Genomic DNA, 19,353 nt, shown 5'->3' on the forward strand with positions numbered 1-19,353 from the left:
TCTGATTGGACACACACAGCTCTGTAATGTTTTAATGTGATCTGATTGGTCTTCTGTCAGTGAGTCCAGTGAAGTCGTACCACCTGATTGATTTCTCAGTGCTGGGAGACGACGCCCCCTGTGGCCAAGTTGAGCAGAACACAACTCTACTGCAGGAGGAAGAACAGCAGAAAATACATGGTACACACACACACACACAAACATGAAGGTGGTGAAGGCCATGGTTGTGGTGATGATAGTGAATGTGGTGATGATGATGAAGGTGGTGATGATGGTGATGAAGTTGGTGAAGGCCATGGTTGTGGTGATGGTAGTGAATGTGATGATGATGATGATGATGATGATGGTGATTCTTTGTGTTTTGAGGGGCAGACTCAAGCAGAACTCCACTCAGTGTGAAATCCTACCTGGACGACCTGCTACAGGTTTTTATTAGACACTTTATAACTCATTGAAGCTCAGTTCCACAGCAGTTATGATAACAGGAATAACTGAATATCAGTCCATGGTTTTAGATCATGACATGGTTTTTATTTGCAGCTGGAGGACACAGAGAACATTATGAGTGAGATGGGACAATCAGACATTACCCACAATGCCTCAGTGTTCACAATGACGTGAGTGAAAGCTGGAATTGGAGTGTTTTGTTCCTCTGTCAGACTGTAAGCACTGAGGTGTTGCTCGTGTCTTTCTCCAGGGATTCAGAGCTGCGTTCCAGATCGACGGCTAACGAAAATCAGCCAATCACATCCAGCGGCGTTCATAATCCCCGCCCCCTTTCATCCCTCGCTGACATCAATGTCTCTCTGGACTCCATCAAACCCAGTGAGTAACAGGTCCAGGAACGAATGTGAGTGTAGAAGAATAAAAGATTTGCTGGAGTAACATTGTGTGTGTGTGTGTTTGTGTGTGTGTGTGTGTGTGTGTGTGTGTGTGTGAATGCTGTAGGCCACATTAAGCCTTTGACAGTGTATAATCATCGCGGTGTCCATGTCTCTCTGCACTTCACTAAAGAATCTCCTCCGTCTCACCCCGATGTTGCCGTCATCATCATCTCGGCGGTTAACACCTCGCCACTTCCTGTTTCTGACTTCCTCTTCCTGGCTGCCGTTCCCAAAGTAACATGTTTATGCTTTTCTTTGTTGTCCTTCTAATAAAACATTTTATTATTCAGATAAAATCCATTCTACTAAACATTTCCAAGCGTCTGTCATCTTCTCCACCTTCCCATACAATCACACGGTCCAGGTGTCCTTCATCCTGCAATCATCATCATCACTTTATTCATCTACCACTCATCTACCACTCATCTCTCTCTCTCTCTCTCTCTCTCTCTCTCTCTCTCTCTCTGTTAGAATATGTGTGTGAGGCTGCAGGCAGCTACAGGAAACTCATTGCCTTCATTCAGCCCTCTGCTGCCCCCTGCTGCTCTCTCCCAAATACTACTGCTCTCCAACCCACTCAGGGTAGGAATCACTACATCACATGAGTGCTGAGCACTGGGGTCATAAAGAGGTCAGAGAGGTCAATGAAGGGTCAGAAAGGTCATTCTGAGGTCATTTTGTGAAGGAAAGCTCTGCTGGAAATGCTTCAGGGTCATTAGAGGTTATGAGTTTGGGGGATAATACAGAGGTCAATCGGAGGTCATAGAGTTGGCTCAGAGGTCAAAGGGGTCATGCAGAGGTTGTTCCAGCTCCTGATCATTTGACACAGTGAATGAGTAGCGATTAGTTTGCAGAATTAGAGTGAGAGTATATAATTAAACTATATATTATTTTAAATGTATATAAAATGCTGTTGATGTGATTGTGTGTATTTTGTGTGTGTGTGTGTGTGTGCGTGCGTGTGTGTGTGTAGAAGCCGGTGCGTCTGCGTTTCAGAGTGACTCTGACTCTGGGACAGGAGAGACTGCAGCAGGACGGAGACATTGAGCAGTTCCCTCAGTGGAACTCCTGGACTCACATCTGACCCCCAATTTGTGTGTGTGCGTGCGTGTGTGTAATAAACATATTTATTAAATGCGTGTGTGTGTGTGTGTGTGTGTAAATTAAATGTTGATGAGTTTTGAAGGTATTTGAACATCAGTCCCAGGCTGCTTCCAGAGAATTCCATCTTCTTTACAATCTCCATCTCTTCACTAATCCCTGAGATCCAGTGCAGGTTCCTGAAGAAGACTGCTGCAGGATGATGCAGGGCTTCCAGCTTCATGTCTCTGTGTACGCATAATAAAATCCAGTCATTAGTGTTATGAGATGTTCACTCCTGTACTCAGTTCTCTTTAACATACAGCAGGGTTACTGGTGGTACTGGTTTGTGGATTTGTGTACAGTCCCTGACAAAAGTCTTGTCACTTATCTATTTTGTAGAAACACCTGCTATTAACCTGATTTTTAATTAATTAACTGGTGTTAGAAATAGCTCATATGAAAAGCTAAAACCTTCCCAAATGATGTTTACTGCACGGAAATTAATCAGTTTCACTGAAAAAAGATTTATCATTTAATCAAGACAGAAGTTTTGTCTATACAGAAATTGAACAAATTTACTGCAAATACAAAAATATGTCAGCAAATGAAGTAGTGGTGCTGTGAGATCCAAATTTAATATCTTGTATGACTTCCATGAGCTTGAAGGAAGTCATCAGGAATAGCAAAGAAAGCAGTCCTGCATGCCTCCCAGAGTTCATCAATATACTTTGGTTTCATCCTCCATGCTTCCTCCTTCATCCTACCCCACATATGCTCAATGATGTTCATGTCTGGTGACTGGGCTGGCCAATCCTGGAGCATCTTGATCTTCACCTTGAGGAACTTTGATGTGGAGATGGAAGTATGCGATGGAGCACCATCCTGCTGCAGAATTTGGCCTCTTTATGGTTGGGAATATAAGAGGTAGAGATTTCATGGTATTTTAGACTATTGATGTTGCGTTCCACCCTGCAGATCTTTTGCACACCCCCCATACTGGATGTAACCCCACACCATGATTATTCCGCCACCAAACTTCACTGTTTTCTGGGTGAATCTCGGATCTATGCGGGCTCCAGTAGGTCTCCTGCAATATTTGCGGCGACTGTGGTGTAATTCAACAGAAGATTCATCTGAAAAATCCACCTTTTGCCACTTTTCCAGCGTCCATCCTTTTAGCAGGCTTTAGCAGGTTTGTTTTGCACTGAATTTCTTGTAAATAAATCTTGATTAAAAATATATTTCAGCAGCACTTCAGGTCAATTTGTACATTGATCTGAAGTGCTTCTTGACTTGACTTGAAAAAACTCAACATTTGAGCTCATTATAGATCAACATCAGCTTCTCCATGCCAGATCCTTTAACACTTGTCCAGTGTTCAGAAATGTGTGTGCCACAACTGTTGGTTGAGGTTTTGAAGTTTACTAAGTTTAAGTGCTAAAAATATAACAGATCAATATTTTTTTCTACTTTTTTCACTTAAATCTGTTTTGCTTCACATTTCACACAGTTTATGTTAAAGGTCCAGTTCAGAAAAACTCTGATCTTTCAAAAATACTGTCTTTCACATTAAGCCATGTTCAGCGTTTTTCATGTAAAGAGTTTTAGTATGTCCTTCCAGTTCTTCCTGTGACAAACATCTGCAAATAACAGAAATGTTACCACTTCCACCCTCTAATAAATACCTCTCCATCTGTGTGTAGATATCATGTTGATAAAGACCACCAACAGAAGCACACAGGGGGTCAGTAGGAAGTTCCTCTCCATCAGCTGCTTTTCAGTTTCCTTCCTGACGCTCCAAATCTCAGGAATCATCTTGTATACTGGAATATATGCCAAGTGTGTGGCCTTTAGCCTGGAACATTGTGTGTGTGTGTAAGGCAGTGGGAGTGGTCCTTCAGAGGTCTCAGGAACTTTCACTTTGAAAGCTGTTCTGTTCACACGGGGGTTTTTCCTAGTCTGCTTCAAGATGAAAGTTTGTGTTTTCTTTTCGTTATTCACTTTACTGTGTGTGGGATTGTGTGGGTCGTCTACACACGCAGGTGAGCAGGACTGTGTGTGTGTGTGTGTGTGTGTGTGTGTGTGTGTGTGTGTGTGTGTGTGTGTGTGTGTCTGTGTGTCTGTGTGTGTGTGTGTGTGGTCCAAAACTAAAATTCGGGATCATGTTATAATTATCAGTTTTTTGGACACTTCAGAATTCCTGTTTTTTAATAATGTGTGTGTGTTTTTGTCAATTAATTTCACTATATGCTTCTGATTAGATTTCTTCTCCAAACATGGTGTGTAGAATGACTGCCAAAAAGTTCACATTTTCTTTCCTCTGGCCATACTATAGTCTCCCAATAATCCACAGGCTTCTCCAAATGCTCTTTCGCAAACTTTAACCGAGCCTCAACATGCTTTTTGCTCAGCAGTCTTGCGTGGTGAGCATGCATGGATGCCATGGCTGATGCTCTTTCTATTTCTGGATAATGACCCCCACAGTGCTCACAGGAACATTCAGCATTCTGGAAATGCGCCTATAACCATTCCCATCAAAATGCTTTTCAACGATAAGATTACGAAGATCTTGAGAGAGTTCTTTGCTTTTACCCATCATGAAGTTTTTCCTGTGTGCCTCCTGGGTAATGAGAAGCCTTTATAGGCCATCAATTAGGACTAAACCATCTGATATCATTTAGTACTGATAGGGGGCAGGGTTTCTTTCTCAATACTGACAGATTTCAGGTGATCTCCTGGCTTTCTATGCCATCTTGCACCTTGTTATCTTCATGTGTTCAATACTTATTCCCTGTGTCATTTCACTTTATTTATTATGACTCAACTTGTATAATTAAATGTTCTGATTTCTTTGTATGAATTCAGTATTTGGCTTGATGCTACATCTGGTGGGATTCTGTGTCAATAGCCCACTTAGAAATCCTGATATTACTAATAAAAATGCTGATGTGTCAAATACTTTCCCGCTGTATAATAATAACTACATATCATTTCTAAAGATTTTCTTAAACACAAATTATGCATGCGGGAAATAATCAGTGTAGAATTTGTTTTTATGTTATGCAGCTGATTAGAAAAAAAGATGAAAAAAGAGACTCTGTGCAAAATGTATATAAATACAGAATGCATTGATTTACAAAATTTCATAAACCCATATTCTATTCACAATTCAAACATATGTTTAAGATGAGAATTTATACTATTTTAATATAAAAATCAGGTCATTTTTGCAAATGATTTCACATGGTGAAGGTGTAGACTGCAGGCAGGTCAGTTCAGCACCCACATTCTTCTACTAGGAAGTCTTTCTATTGTAATAGATGCAGTATGTAATTAGCATTGTCTTGAAAAATTTACAGAAATTCATGTAAAGTGTTGTATATTTTTGCAAGACAATGCGAACTACATACTGCATCTATTACAATAGCATGACTTTATAGTTGCATTTGTTGCTCTAAAACCTGTATATAGCATTCAGCATTGAAGGAGCCTTTCCAGATGTGCAAGCTGCCTATTCCACAGACACTAATGTACCACCATCCCATCAGAGATGAGGCTTCTGAAATCTTAACTCTGACAAGTCAGATGGTCCCTCTCCTCTTTAGTCCGGACGACATGGTGTCCATGGGTTCCAAAAATAAATAACATTTTGTTTCGTCTGACCACAGAACAGTTTTCTACTTTGTCTCAGTACATTTTAAATGAGCTTTGGCCCAGAGAGGATGGCGGTGTTTCTGGATCATGTTCACGCATGCCTTCTCTTCTGCAATTGTGGATTACATGCAAACTGTGTTCACAGACAATCATTTCTGGAGGTGTTAATGAGTTCATGCAGTGATTTCCATTACAGAATCTTCACTGTTTTACCAGTAAAAGAGCAGGTGGGATCTAAATTTGTGAGTGTGGAACTGAAGAATCCACACATGCTGAAGAATCAGTACAGGAAATGTTTGAGAGATTGGTGTGGATTTATTGGTTTACAGAATCATAGCTAATATTTAAACTTCAGAAAAATCCCATCAGGAGTGTGAGTTCTGGACATGATGAGGAAAGAGCAGTGTCATGAACATGGAACCAGAAGGAGGAACATGGTGACAATCAGGAGAACATGCAGGAGATATCTCACAGAGATTGTTGAAGTGTACAGGGTTTAGGATGTTGATGTGTTTAAATATTTAGTATTCCCTGAAACTCCACCACACAGAGAGCAGCTCAGCTCTATAAGCACCTTCACTGAGCACAGAAAAACCTTCTACAGCTGACCAACAGAGAACGTGCCACAGGAAGGAAAAGGTGGAGTCTTTATCTAAAGCCGGAGAGTCAAATCTGTGTGTCTCCAAATAAACTTCCTTAATCTGCGAGTTCAGTCTTACACTGATATCTGATCTGGACTTCACTGCTCCTATTAACTCTGTTCTGCTCCAGGGCCTGATGATGATGATGATTTTTATGATGTAATAACACAATTTACATGTTAAATGTCTTTAAAGAAAGTAAGTACGTCCTCAAGATCAAGGCCTAAGACATGACTGAGTGAGAGAGTGAGTGAGTGAGTGAGTGAGTAAGAAAGTGAGTGAGTGAGGAGTGAGTGAGTGAGTGAGTGAGTAAGATAGTGAGTGAGTGAGTGAGTGAGTAAGATAGTGAGTGAGTGAGTGAGGAGTGAGTGAGTAAGAAAGTGAGTGAGTAAGAAAGTGAGGAGTGAGTGAGTGAGTGAGGAGTGAGTAAGAAAGTGAGTGAGTGAGGAGGAGTGAGTGAGTAAGAAAGTGAGTGAGTGGAGTGAGTGAGTGAGTGAGTAAGAAAGTGAGTAAGTGAGTGAGTGAGTGAGTAAGAAAGTGAGGAGTGAGTGAGTGAGTGAGTGAGTAAGAAAGTGAGTAAGAAAGTGAGTAAGTGAGTGAGAGTGAGTGAGTGAGTGGGTAAGGAGTGAGTGGGTAAGTGAGTGAGTGAATGAGAGGGTGGGTGGGTGAGTGAGTGGTTGAGTGTTTGGGTGGGTGAGTGAGTGGGTAAGTGATTGGGTGGGTGGGTAAGTGAGTGGTTGAGTGTGTGAGTGAGTGGTGAGTGAGTGAGTGAGTGGTTGAGTGGGTGATTAAATGGGTGGGTGAGTGAGTGAGTGAGTGAGAGGTGAGTGGGTGGGTGAGTGAGTAAGTGAGTGAGTGAGTAGGTAAGTGATTGGGTGGGTGAGTGAGTGGTTGAGTGGGTGAGTGGGTGGGTAAGTGAATGGGTGGGTGACAGTGATTGCGTGGGTGAGTGGTGGTGAGTAAGTGAGTGAGTGGGTAAGTGAGTGAGTGGGTGAGTGATTGAGTGGGTGAGTGATTCGGTGAGTGGGTCAGTGAGTGAGTGGGTAAGTGAGTGGATGAGAGAGTGAGTGGGTAAGTTAGTGAGTGGGTGAGTGATTCGGTGAGTGGGTCAGTGAGTGAGTGGGTAAGTGAGTGGATGAGAGAGTGAGTGGGTAAGTGAACCAGCGCTTTCTTCTATCTGCTACCATCGTGTCAGTGCCAAAGCACTGCGCTGCTACAGAACTGGGTGACTTTTGTCCAGTCTCACTCACCCCTGTCATCGCAGAGTGCTTTAAAAGACTGGTCCTCATCCACCTTAAAGACTGTCTGCCTCCCACTCTGGACCCATACCAATTTGCCTAGCGTCCGAATAGGTCAACTGAGGACACCATGTCCACGGTACTTTATTCTGCCCTGACTCGTGTGGAAAATGTTGATACTTATGCCAGGATATTGTTTGTTGATTTCAGCTCAGTGTTCAGCTCAGCACTACATCTCTGAAAAGGGACAACATCATATTAAACCCTATGGATTAAGAATCGGATGTTACTCAAGTTTATTTGCAATGTTTAGGCAGACGAGCAGATACTTTTGGCAATATAGTGCATTTATATCATGTTAGTTGAGCATGTTATTTTCTGACATGTTTATCTAAACACAATCTTTGCACAGTATATTGTATATTACTATATATAGCATATATTATTACCTACTGCACCTTCTGTATTATTCACCCTCATGTGTGGTTTGCACGAATATGTCTGGGTTCTGCGATTATATTTAAGTTTATTGATTATGTTTGGGTTGTGCGATTATGTTTGGGTTGTTTGCTTATGTTTGGGTTGCGCGATTGGGGATTGTGATTATGTATGGGTTGCACAATTATGTTTTGGTTGTGCGATTGGGATGTGTGATTATGTTTGGGTTGTGTGATTGTGTTTGTGTTATGTGATTAGGTTGTGTGTTGTGTGATTGTTTTGGGTTGTGTGATTGTGTTTGGGTTGTGTGGTTGTGTTTAGGTTGTGTGGTTGGGTTTGGGTTGTATGATTATGTTTGGGTTGTGTTTGTGTTGTATGATTATGTTTGGGTTGTGTGGTTGTGTTTGTGTTGTGTGATTAGGTTGTGTGGTTGTGATTAGGTTGTGTGGTTGTGATTAGGTTGTGTGATTATGTTTAGGTTGTGTGGTTGTGTGATTAGGTTGTGTGGTTGTGATTAGGTTGTGTGATTATATTTAGGTTATGTGATTAGGTTGTGTGATTGTGTTTGGGTTGTGTTTGTGTTATGTGATTAGGTTGTGTGATTATGTTTAGGTTGTGTGATTATATTTAGGTTGTGTGATTAGGTTGTGTGGTTGTGTTTGTGTTGTATGATTATGTTTAGGTTGTGTGATTAGGTTGTGTGATTATGTTTAGGTTGTGTGGTTGTGTTTGTGTTGTATGATTATGTTTAGGTTATGTGATTAGGTTGTGTGATTGTGTTTGGGTTGTGTTTGTGTTATGTGATTAGGTTGTGTGATTATGTTTGTGTTGTATGATTATGTTTAGGTTGTGTGATTATGTTTAGGTTGTGTGATTATGTTTGTGTTGTGTGGTTGTGATTAGGTTGTGTGATTATGTTTGGGTTGTGTGATTGTGTTTGTGTTATGTGATTAGGTTGTGTGATTATATTTAGGTTATGTGATTATGTTTAGGTTGTGTGACTGTGCCTGGGCTGTGTGGTCAGTGACTGGGCTGTGTGGTTGTGTGATTATGTTTATGTTGTGTGATTATGTTTGTGTTGTGTGGTTGTGTGATTAGGTTGTGTGATTATGTTTAGGTTGTGTGGTTGTGTTTGTGTTGTGTGGTTGTGTGATTATGTTTGTGTTGTATGATTATGTTTAGGTTGTGTGATTAGGTTGTGTGATTATGTTTGTGTTGTGTGGTTGTGTTTAGGTTGTGTGATTGGGTTGTGTGATTGTGTTGTGTGATTGTGTTTGGTTGTGTGATTATGTTTGTGTTGTATGATTATGTTTGGGTTGTGTGATTATGTTTGTGTTGTATGATTATATTTAGGTTGTGTGATTATGTTTGTGTTGTGTGGTTGTGTGATTGTGTTTGGTTGTGTGGTTGTGATTAGGTTGTGTGATTATGTTTAGGTTGTGTGATTATGTTTAGGTTATGTGATTAGGTTGTGTGGTTGTGTGATTATGTTTATGTTGTGTGATTATGTTTAGGTTGTGTGATTATGTTTGTGTTGTGTGGTTGTGTTTGTGTTGTATGATTATGTTTGGGTTGTGTGGTTGTGTTTAGGTTGTGTGATTATGTTTAGGTTGTGTGATTATGTTTGTGTTGTATGATTATGTTTGGGTTGTGTGGTTGTGTTTGTGTTGTATGATTATGTTTAGGTTGTGTGATTATGTTTAGGTTGTGTGATTATGTTTAGGTTGTGTGATTATGTTTGTGTTGTATGATTATGTTTGTGTTGTGTGGTTGTGTTTGTGTTGTATGATTATGTTTAGGTTGTGTGATTATGTTTGTGTTGTGTGATTATGTTTAGGTTGTGTGGTTGTGTTTGTGTTGTGTGATTATGTTTAGGTTGTGTGGTTGTGTGATTAGGTTGTGTGATTATGTTTGTGTTGTGTGGTTGTGTTTGTGTTGTGTGGTTGTGTGGTTGTGTTTGTGTTGTGTGGTTGTGTTTGGTTGTGTGATTATGTTTAGGTTGTGTGGTTGTGTGATTGTGTTTGTGTTGTGTGGTTGTGTGGTTGTGTTTGGTTGTGTGATTATGTTTATGTTGTGTGGTTGTGTGGTTGTGTGATTATGTTTAGGTTGTGTGATTATGTTTAGGTTGTGTGATTATGTTTATGTTGTGTGGTTGTGTGATTATGTTTGTGTTGTGTGATTATGTTTAGGTTGTGTGATTATGTTTAGGTTGTGTGATTATGTTTAGGTTGTGTGATTATGTTTAGGTTGTGTGATTATATTTAGGTTGTGTGATTATGTTTAGGTTGTGTGATTATGTTTGTGTTGTGTGATTATGTTTAGGTTGTGTGATTATGTTTAGGTTGTGTGATTATATTTAGGTTGTGTGATTATGTTTATGTTGTGTGGTTGTGTGATTATATTTATATTATATAATTATATTTATATTATATAATTATATTTATATTATATAATTATATTTAGGTTGTGTGATTATGTTTAGGTTGTGTGATTATGTTTGTGTTGTGTGATTATGTTTAGGTTGTGTGATTATGTTTAGGTTGTGTGATTATGTTTAGGTTGTGTGATTATGTTTAGGTTGTGTGATTATGTTTGTGTTGTATGATTATGTTTAGGTTGTGTGATTATGTTTAGGTTGTGTGATTATGTTTGTGTTGTGTGGTTGTGTGTGGTTGTGTTTGTGTTGTGTGGTTGTGTGATTATGTTTATGTTGTGTGGTTGTGTGATTATGTTTAGGTTGTGTGGTTGTGTTTGGTTGTGTGATTATGTTTGTGTTGTGTGGTTGTGTTTGTGTTGTGTGGTTGTGTGATTATGTTTAGGTTGTGTGATTATGTTTAGGTTGTGTGATTATGTTTAGGTTGTGTGATTATGTTTGTGTTGTGTGGTTGTGTTTGGTTGTGTGATTGTGTTTGTGTTGTGTGGTTGTGTGTGGTTGTGTGATTATATTTAGGTTGTGTGATTATGTTTATGTTGTGTGGTTGTGTGATTATGTTTATGTTGTGTGGTTGTGTTTGTGTTGTGTGGTTGTGTGATTATGTTTAGGTTGTGTGATTATGTTTAGGTTGTGTGATTATATTTAGGTTGTGTGATTATGTTTAGGTTGTGTGATTATGTTTGTGTTGTGTGATTATGTTTAGGTTGTGTGATTATGTTTAGGTTGTGTGATTATGTTTATGTTGTGTGGTTGTGTGATTATGTTTATGTTGTGTGGTTGTGTTTGTGTTGTGTGATTATGTTTAGGTTGTGTGATTATGTTTAGGTTGTGTGATTATGTTTAGGTTGTGTGATTATGTTTGTGTTGTGTGGTTGTGTGATTGTGTTTGTGTTGTGTGATTATATTTAGGTTGTGTGATTATGTTTGTGTTGTGTGGTTGTGTGATTATGTTTAGGTTGTGTGATTATGTTTAGGTTGTGTGATTATGTTTGTGTTGTGTGATTATGTTTAGGTTGTGTGATTATGTTTAGGTTGTGTGATTATGTTTGTGTTGTGTGGTTGTGTGATTATGTTTAGGTTGTGTGATTATGTTTGTGTTGTGTGATTATGTTTATGTTGTGTGGTTGTGTGATTATATTTATATTATATAATTATATTTATATTATATAATTATATTTAGGTTGTGTGATTATGTTTAGGTTGTGTGATTATGTTTGTGTTGTGTGATTATGTTTGTGTTGTGTGGTTGTGTGATTATATTTAGGTTGTGTGATTATGTTTGTGTTGTGTGGTTGTGTGTGGTTGTGTGTGGTTGTGTGGTTGTGTGTGGTTGTGTTTGTGTTGTGTGGTTGTGTGATTGTGTTTGTGTTGTGTGATTATATTTAGGTTGTGTGGTTGTGTGTGGTTGTGTGGTTGTGTTTGGTTGTGTGATTATATTTAGGTTGTGTGATTATGTTTGTGTTGTGTGATTATGTTTAGGTTGTGTGATTATGTTTAGGTTGTGTGATTATATTTAGGTTGTGTGATTATGTTTGTGTTGTGTGGTTGTGTTTGGTTGTGTGATTGTGTTGTGTTGTGTGGTTGTGTGATTATGTTTGTGTTGTGTGGTTGTGTGATTATGTTTGTGTTGTGTGATTATGTTTGTGTTGTGTGATTATGTTTATGTTGTGTGGTTGTGTGTGGTTGTGTTTGTGTTGTGTGGTTGTGTGATTATGTTTGTGTTGTGTGGTTGTGTTTGTGTTGTGTGGTTGTGTGTGGTTGTGTGATTGTGTTTGTGTTGTGTGGTTGTGTGTGGTTGTGTGATTGTGTTACACAGAACATTAATTCTACATTTTGGATTGTTTTGTACTGAACAGGAAATTGTACTGCTCCTGTTCTGAGTGTGGCGTCTCTGGAGGTGGAATACGGACAGCCAGCAAACGTCACCTGCTCCATACAGAAGAAACCTGATGCAGAATACATACTGGGCTGGGAGTCGAAATCAGCACAGAATAGTACAAACAATGAGATGAGTGTGACGTGGAAGGTGGAGGAACTGACAAACTGGGAGGAACCTGAAGGAATTAGGTGTTTCTTTTTTCTGGGACATCATTGTGTGACTTTTTAAATCTCACCATTTACAGTGAGTATCTTCTCCCACTGCACACACACTTCTCCTGATCAACACACTTTACTGTGCTGTGACTCTCAGCCTTTTACATCATCATCAACATTCCTGCACTGAGGGGATAAACCACTTATTAATCACAACTATCAACTTTACTCGTGTGTGTGTGTGTGTGTGTGTGTGTGTGTGTGTGTGTTTACAGAGAAACCAGACTCAGTTAACCTGAGATCTTCATCTGAAGTGTGTGTAGAAGGAAAACAGATTGAGTTGAGTTGTGAGGTCGTAAACGTGGGTCCTGGACGTATTCTCAGTGTACGCTGGAGCAGAGCAGATCCCAAACAAAACACTTTCACAATCTTCCATGAAAGTACAGTCCCAGATTTGGAAAATGAGAAAAAGAATGTGAGCAGAACAGTGAATGTAACCATCACACCCACACGTGAGGACGATGGAGCTCAGTATCAGTGTGAAGCTCTGCTGAATCTCAACCAACCACTTGTGTTCAAATCAGAGAAACCAATCACCATCTCTGTACACTGTAAGTAACCAGAGCAGCATCTTCTACACCAAAACCATCGTTATTCATAAGCAGTCCATTTCATTCCCTCGTGTTACTGTGAGTCAGTGTTTTGTGTCTTTTTACTTTTTTAATCTGTAATTTTATCAGTATGTTTGTTTGAAGTTTTGTTCTTCGTTACATTTAAAATTATATCCGTTACTGTACCATAAAATACAAACAACATCTACCACCTTATAATATCTGACTTTAAATTCTCCTCACTGACCTCAGCTCAGGATCTTCAGCACAATCACAGAAAAGCTTCATAACATCACCTCATTTACAGGAACCGAATCAATAAGTGCTGTTTACCTTCACTCCAGCAGGAGGAGTTACAGAGGGCTGGAGATCTTCTGTTCCTACACACATTCTAATAAACTACACACTATAATGATAATGTTCTGCAGCTAAATGAATCGTGTTGCTGTGTGTAAAAGCAGAGCAGGAAACAGTGAACCTGAGTGATGTTCAGATCTGAAGCTGTTTCATTAAATACATTAGTCTTTATTCTCCTCATAACCAGAAGAGTGATAGAGCAGCACACACCTTTATCTCCTGCATGTTTCCCTCATGTTCCTCTTTGTTCTGAATTGGCTACTGAGGGTTCAGACCTTTTTTTGTCATCCATAAATTTCATTAGGATTCAGTTCTCCTCACTGACGTGACATGAATACGTGTTCTTTTTGCATGGACGCCCACTGCGACCCCGACAACACGCCGCCCTGGGCAGGTGATAAAACTATATAAAACTACTTTAATACAGTAACGAGTTCCACTTCATCACCGTGCACCACTGACCAACACTCTGATTTAGAGAAGATCTGCTGATGGTGCATTAGATTTGTGCATTACTGCATAAACACACACTTTAGGTGAAAATGCAGTGAACAATCAAGAGTTTTGATTCGTCACTGCGGAAAATTCCAGAGTTGTTCAACGCATGCGCTCGTGTCTGAATCCTGAATCTGCATTTGTGATTTCTCTCATTATTATAACAGCAAAAGTGCATAACTCACATTAAACACAAGTCATAGACTGTAGTGGGGTTTGACTTGTTTTTCTCTTCTACTGAAATAAACATTTTTAATTTCCTAATCTGTAAAAATCAGTAAACAAATTCATAAAAGGTTTTGTTTTATCTGTAGCAGATTCTGACTTGTTTATTTCAACCTTGTTTTTAACACTAATGATGCCATTAAAACGTAAATGTAACTGTGTCTATGTTAAAGTGATCCTTTAGTTGTGTTGTTCTGAAGCAGGATTGTATGAGGTACTTGTTCCTAGTCAGTGTGTTCTCTGTAGAACTCTGCACTCTTCTCATCTGCAGGAACATCGCAGCACAGGGACACAACACAGAAAGAAACTTCTTTTAGAGAGATCTTCTTCTTCATCATCTTCCTCTTTCAGCTTCTCCCATTAGGGGGCGCCACAGCGGATCATCCGTCTCCACACCCCCCTGTCCTCTACATCTGCCTCTTTCACGCCAACCTGCATGTCTTCCCTCACCACATCCATAAACCTCCTCCTTGGTCTTCCTCTTTTCCTCCTTCCTGGTGTCTCCATCCTCAGCATTCTTCTACCAATATACCCCATGTCCCTCCTCTGCACATGTCCAAACCATCTCAATCTCACCTCCCTCACCTTGTCTCCAAAACATCCTACATGCGCTGTCCCTCTAATAAACTCATTTCTAATCCTGTCCATCGTCATCACTCCCAACGAACATCTCAACATCTTCAGCTCTGCTACCTTCAGCTCCACCCCCTGTCTTTTACTCAATGCCACTGTCTCTAATCCATACAACATCTCAGGTCTCACCACAGTCCTATAAACTTTCCTTTCACTCTCACAGATACTCTTCTATCACAAATCACTCCTGCTATCACTCTTCTCCACCCACTCCACCCTGCCTGCACTCTTTCTTCACTTCTCTAACACACTCTCCATTACTCTGCACTGTTGACCCCAGGTACCTGAACTCCTCCACCTTCTCCACCTCTTCTCCTGTAACCGCACCTCCACTGCCCTCCTCTTATTCACACACGTATTCTGTCTTACTCCTACTGACTTTCATTCCCCTTCTCTCCAGCGTGTACCTCCACCTCTCCAGGATCTTCTCCACCTGCTCACTACTCTCACCACAAATCACAATATCATCCACAAACATCATAGTCCACGGAGACTCCTGTCTGACCTCGTCCTTCAACCTGTCCATCACCACTGCAAACAGGAAAGGGCTCAGAGCCGATCCTTGATGCAGTCCAATCTTCACCCTGAACCAGTCTGTCGTTCCTACTGCACACTTCACTGCTATCACACTGTCCTCATACATGTCCTGCACCACCCTCACATACTTCTTTGACACACCTGACTTCCTCATACAATACCACAGCTCCTCTCTCCACCCTGTCGTACGCTTTCTCTAAATTCACAAATACACAATGCAACTCCTTCTGACCTTCTCTATACTTCTCCATCAACATTCTCAAAGCAAATAATTTGTCTGTGGTGCTCTTCCTCAGCATGAAACCTTAATAAATTTCATTATTTCAACATAAAACTCCTCATACAAACCCAAAACACAAAGTGTGAAATCTGTATAAAAGCGTGGACATTATCATAAATCTGCTTTACAGAAAAAATCTATTCCAAATACAGGTTTATCCCTAATAAGTGGCTGAGAGGTGATGGTGGTGAGGGAAACATGAAAAAGAAACACTGCATAGAAACCTGCCTCAGAAGATGAATCCATGTCTGGGAGATGCTGGATAGTGCAGTTAATCAGTCCCTTCTACAGCTGGGTCCAAAAAAGTACAACTGTGCAACCAAGAATACAAAAAAAACAAATTCTGATACCCAGTGCGCTTCTGCTCAACCCGAGAAGAGGCCTGTGGGTCATCAGCAGATCATTATTTCATAATCCTTCTAATTGTACACAGTTACCATCAAAACTTTTCCTGTACTGTGACTCGCTCGTCCATCTCATCTTCACGACTCAGGCTCTGACTTTATTCAACTTATTCAACTACAGCCAAGCTGAAACTGTACACTGGAAGATTAGCATTAGCATTTTTAAGTTTATTGTAACTATTAATCAGGACCAGCATGTGCTGAAACGCTCACAAGCAGGTGGTCCCTCTGCCCACTCAGTGTTAATGAGGTTACACTGATGATTGTGTTCTCAGTGGACTTTTGATTGGAAGGTTGGATGGAGGAGGTGAAGCTCTTCCTGGGAATCCCCTGACATTCCCAAGCTGGGAGTCAGATCTAATCTTTAATTAAAGAACATGATAAAGGAACCACCCAAACCACATCTATCTGGTTTTGTCCTATGGCAGAAGCAGATAAACTCCAACAGCTCAAGGCTGTAGGACAGGAGACCAACACATAGACTGGACTTTTTGACTAGTCCTTCTTTGTGGTTTCAGAGATGTGTAATCAAAGCCTCTGTAACAGAACTCACCATTTACTCTTAAAATCCAAAGTCTTCAGCACTGCAAACTTACAAATTAAGCATGGTGAGAAGATCCCAAGTCCAGCAGGAAGCAGAGGAACAATGAGAGTGTGAAGAAGTGGAAGTGGAAGTAAAAAACAGGATGTCAGTATGAGTGATAGAGAACCGGAGCAGATGTTTTAGACAGAAAGAAACAGAATTCTTGCTGATGAGTTCGACTGCATTGTTAAAGATGCAGGTTTTCTTCAGGAATTCTAATGAAGTGTTAGAATGGTGTAGATATGAGGATATTAAGCCACTGACCAAAATTCCTGCATGTCGTCTTCATCATGGGATGAAGGTGTGCACTTTATTTCCCATCTCTGAAAGCCAGCTTGAATATAAGATCAATGTAAATACTCTCTCTTCGTCCTTGTGGCACATGGTTGAGAGGATCCCAGCTCATCATGGTTAGATGCACACATCACATCCCAGAGCTCTTCTTCAGTAAACAGCTATAAAAGAGAAGCTCTCCTGAATGGAGACTGGAAGTGAGAAGGCAGGAAGGTGGACAGTTCAGTAAACAGAGCTTCATCCTACATCATCATGACCTTCTGCATCACCATCACATCCATCGCCTGAATGTTTCTGGCTCCGTTTCATGAGTTTCAGTGCAGTCGGTGTGTAAATCTGAGAGATCTGGCAACCTGGACAGCAGTGAAGGTTGGGGCAGTGAGCAAACCTTTAAATCGCTGTAGTTATTCTTGTGTAATAAACAGAAAAATATCCTAATACACGTATTCATGAACTTATTTCCTCTTTATATAAATGGTATAATTGAAGGACACGCCGGTTGTATAAAACATTGTAGTGATGTATTTACATTTATGTGCTTTATTTATTTAAATAGCACGCATCATATGATCTTACCTGATCAACTTCTTTCTGTTCTCTTCATCAGACAAGAAGAAGAACTTCTACTGGCTCCTGTTTCTTCTAATTGTGCCTATAGTTCTGGGAATCTGGGCCTTCATCCATTACAGACACCAACGCATCGGCCAATACATCCTGAAGCACCTGGGAGTTAACCATGCCAACCAGAACGCTGACAGAACTTAACTGTAGATACTGCATTCATCATGAATTAAAGAAACGGCCTTATCAGTTCAGAACTTGGAAATTCTGAAGGATCTCCTTAACCTCCTCAAGCCCATGTTCAGCATGAGATCATTACGACACATCTGAGTGCAACACAGAGTAACTACAGCACTTCTTCCTATAGATCTATTAGCATACAGCACTGATACCGCTGACTGTTAGGGGTGTAACGGTTCATGTATTCATACCAAACCTTTACACTAAACTGACCATACTGAATTTCCGTCTCCACCTCGCACTCCCAGTTAAACTTACAAACATACACAACACTGCCGGGGGTGTAAATAAGAAACTGGAGTTAGCGCAGTGTCACGGTGGCTGCTCGCTCCAGACTGCGCTTCCAACCTTCACCAACGCTAGCGCTATGGAGTCTTCAGCATTTTATATCCAGTGTCAAGAGAAAATCCTGATAATTCCACATATTTAAGGAGTGGACGAATGAAGGATGGAAGGAATGAAGACTTTTATCTGCTGAAATAAATAGAACAGTTCAGTAGATCATATCATTAGAAAATTACATATTTACATGTGAAATACACACACACACACACACACACACACACACACACACACACACATCTGTATTACCCAAATGGAGTCTAACAATTTACATTTTTCAAATTGTATTTAATCAATATAATAAGCGTATTTTATTGTATATAAATTATTATATATTTAACCAAACATGCATTTTAGCTAAAAAATATTGCTGATGTTCACAAATGTTAATAATAAGCTCCATTAATAAAAAAAATGACAAGCACTTTTGTTTAGAAAAACTACTGAATCTGTGTAGCGTTACACCCCTGCTAACATACACTTACTAACAAAAAATACACATGGAGGTTAAAAATGAAGGAAATCCAGCCTCAGCCTTCGCACTGGTCGTTCTGATGAAGCAGCATGTCACTAGCTAACACTAATCTTTTCATGAACTTTATTTCCACCCTGTAGTTTTGTGAATCCCTTTTGGGTTTATGGACTGTAGATCCTGATGTACACTGTTCTGTTATCACATGAATACAGCGTTACAGGATTTCAATCTTAATGTGAAACAATAATAAAACTCCTCAGGACACAAATCTTCACTCTCGGATCTCTGTTTTCTCCTCTTCAGCTTCACTGTACATCCCAAACATCTGGAGTTATAAAACCTAACCTGAACCTAGACCTACTGTGGATCTGAACCATTAGATCTCTCATGTACTGTTACTTAGGGGTTCGGTTGTTCCTCGGGGGTTCTTGATGAGAAAAGAAGAAGAAGTGGTTCAAAACATTGGAATGGAGCATTTGAGAAGGTTCTGAGACGTTTTCATGTTTCCATCCATCCTGCACCTTCAAAAGCTTCCTTAGACTCAATAAACTTGATCAGATCAGTTGGTAACTCCATCAGTAGATTTGCTGATCCTACTTAACTTGGTGGACAAGTTCAGAGTGACTAAGCTCTGTCAGAAGATACAGGACCAAAACTAGGACCAGTCCTGATCTCCAAAACTAACAGTTTGGAAGAAAGAGAAGTTTAATCAGGGGTTTGAGTGTTACATATAAACCAACCAGAGAGATGAATACTGACCCCCTACGGACCACAAGAGCTCAGGGCTAGAACTTACATCCTGAAGGAGGAGCACTGCTGCAGAGCCGAACCCCGTCCAGGAAGTGAGACTGAAGTCACCACACAAAATCAGCAAATATGGGCTTAAGAATTACAGCCACAAGACAATCCA

The 19,353-nt window shown here is 40.1% G+C and overlaps 1 protein-coding gene and 1 long non-coding RNA gene across 9 annotated transcripts in view; both read left to right on the forward strand.

Annotated features, from left to right (window-relative positions):
- The window catches only part of LOC124378541 (ADP-ribosylation factor-binding protein GGA3-like), a 13,896-nt gene extending 11,873 nt beyond the window's left edge, over positions 1–2,023 (forward strand). For 3 of the 5 annotated variants that reach the window (XM_046838256.1, XM_046838259.1, XM_046838258.1), the window contains 7 exons: positions 61–180; positions 367–425; positions 541–617; positions 698–825; positions 949–1,118; positions 1,356–1,466; positions 1,858–2,023. In XM_046838256.1, the coding sequence (XP_046694212.1) occupies positions 61–180; positions 367–425; positions 541–617; positions 698–825; positions 949–1,118; positions 1,356–1,466; positions 1,858–1,968 (776 nt within the window). In that variant the 3' untranslated portion in view covers positions 1,969–2,023. The remainder of the gene's footprint in view (positions 1–60; positions 181–366; positions 426–540; positions 618–697; positions 826–948; positions 1,119–1,355; positions 1,467–1,857) is intronic. The other 2 variants (XM_046838257.1, XM_046838260.1) reach the window with 2 other exon arrangements.
- A 25-nt stretch (positions 2,024–2,048) lies between these two features.
- LOC124378543 lies at positions 2,049–18,205 on the forward strand. Of its 4 annotated transcripts, none has more exons than XR_006924266.1 (5): positions 2,049–3,159; positions 3,671–4,009; positions 12,229–12,494; positions 12,682–13,017; positions 17,433–18,205. It is a non-coding gene; the product is annotated as an uncharacterized LOC124378543 (long non-coding RNA). The 4 variants fall into 4 exon arrangements; XR_006924267.1 differs by having other exon boundaries at positions 2,049–2,216; positions 2,943–4,009; XR_006924268.1 differs by having other exon boundaries at positions 2,049–2,216.
- The last annotated feature ends 1,148 nt before the right edge of the window (positions 18,206–19,353 follow it).

The sequence above is a fragment of the Silurus meridionalis genome, chromosome 24, assembly GCF_014805685.1.
Source record: "Silurus meridionalis isolate SWU-2019-XX chromosome 24, ASM1480568v1, whole genome shotgun sequence".
Lineage (NCBI taxonomy): Eukaryota > Metazoa > Chordata > Actinopteri > Siluriformes > Siluridae > Silurus > Silurus meridionalis.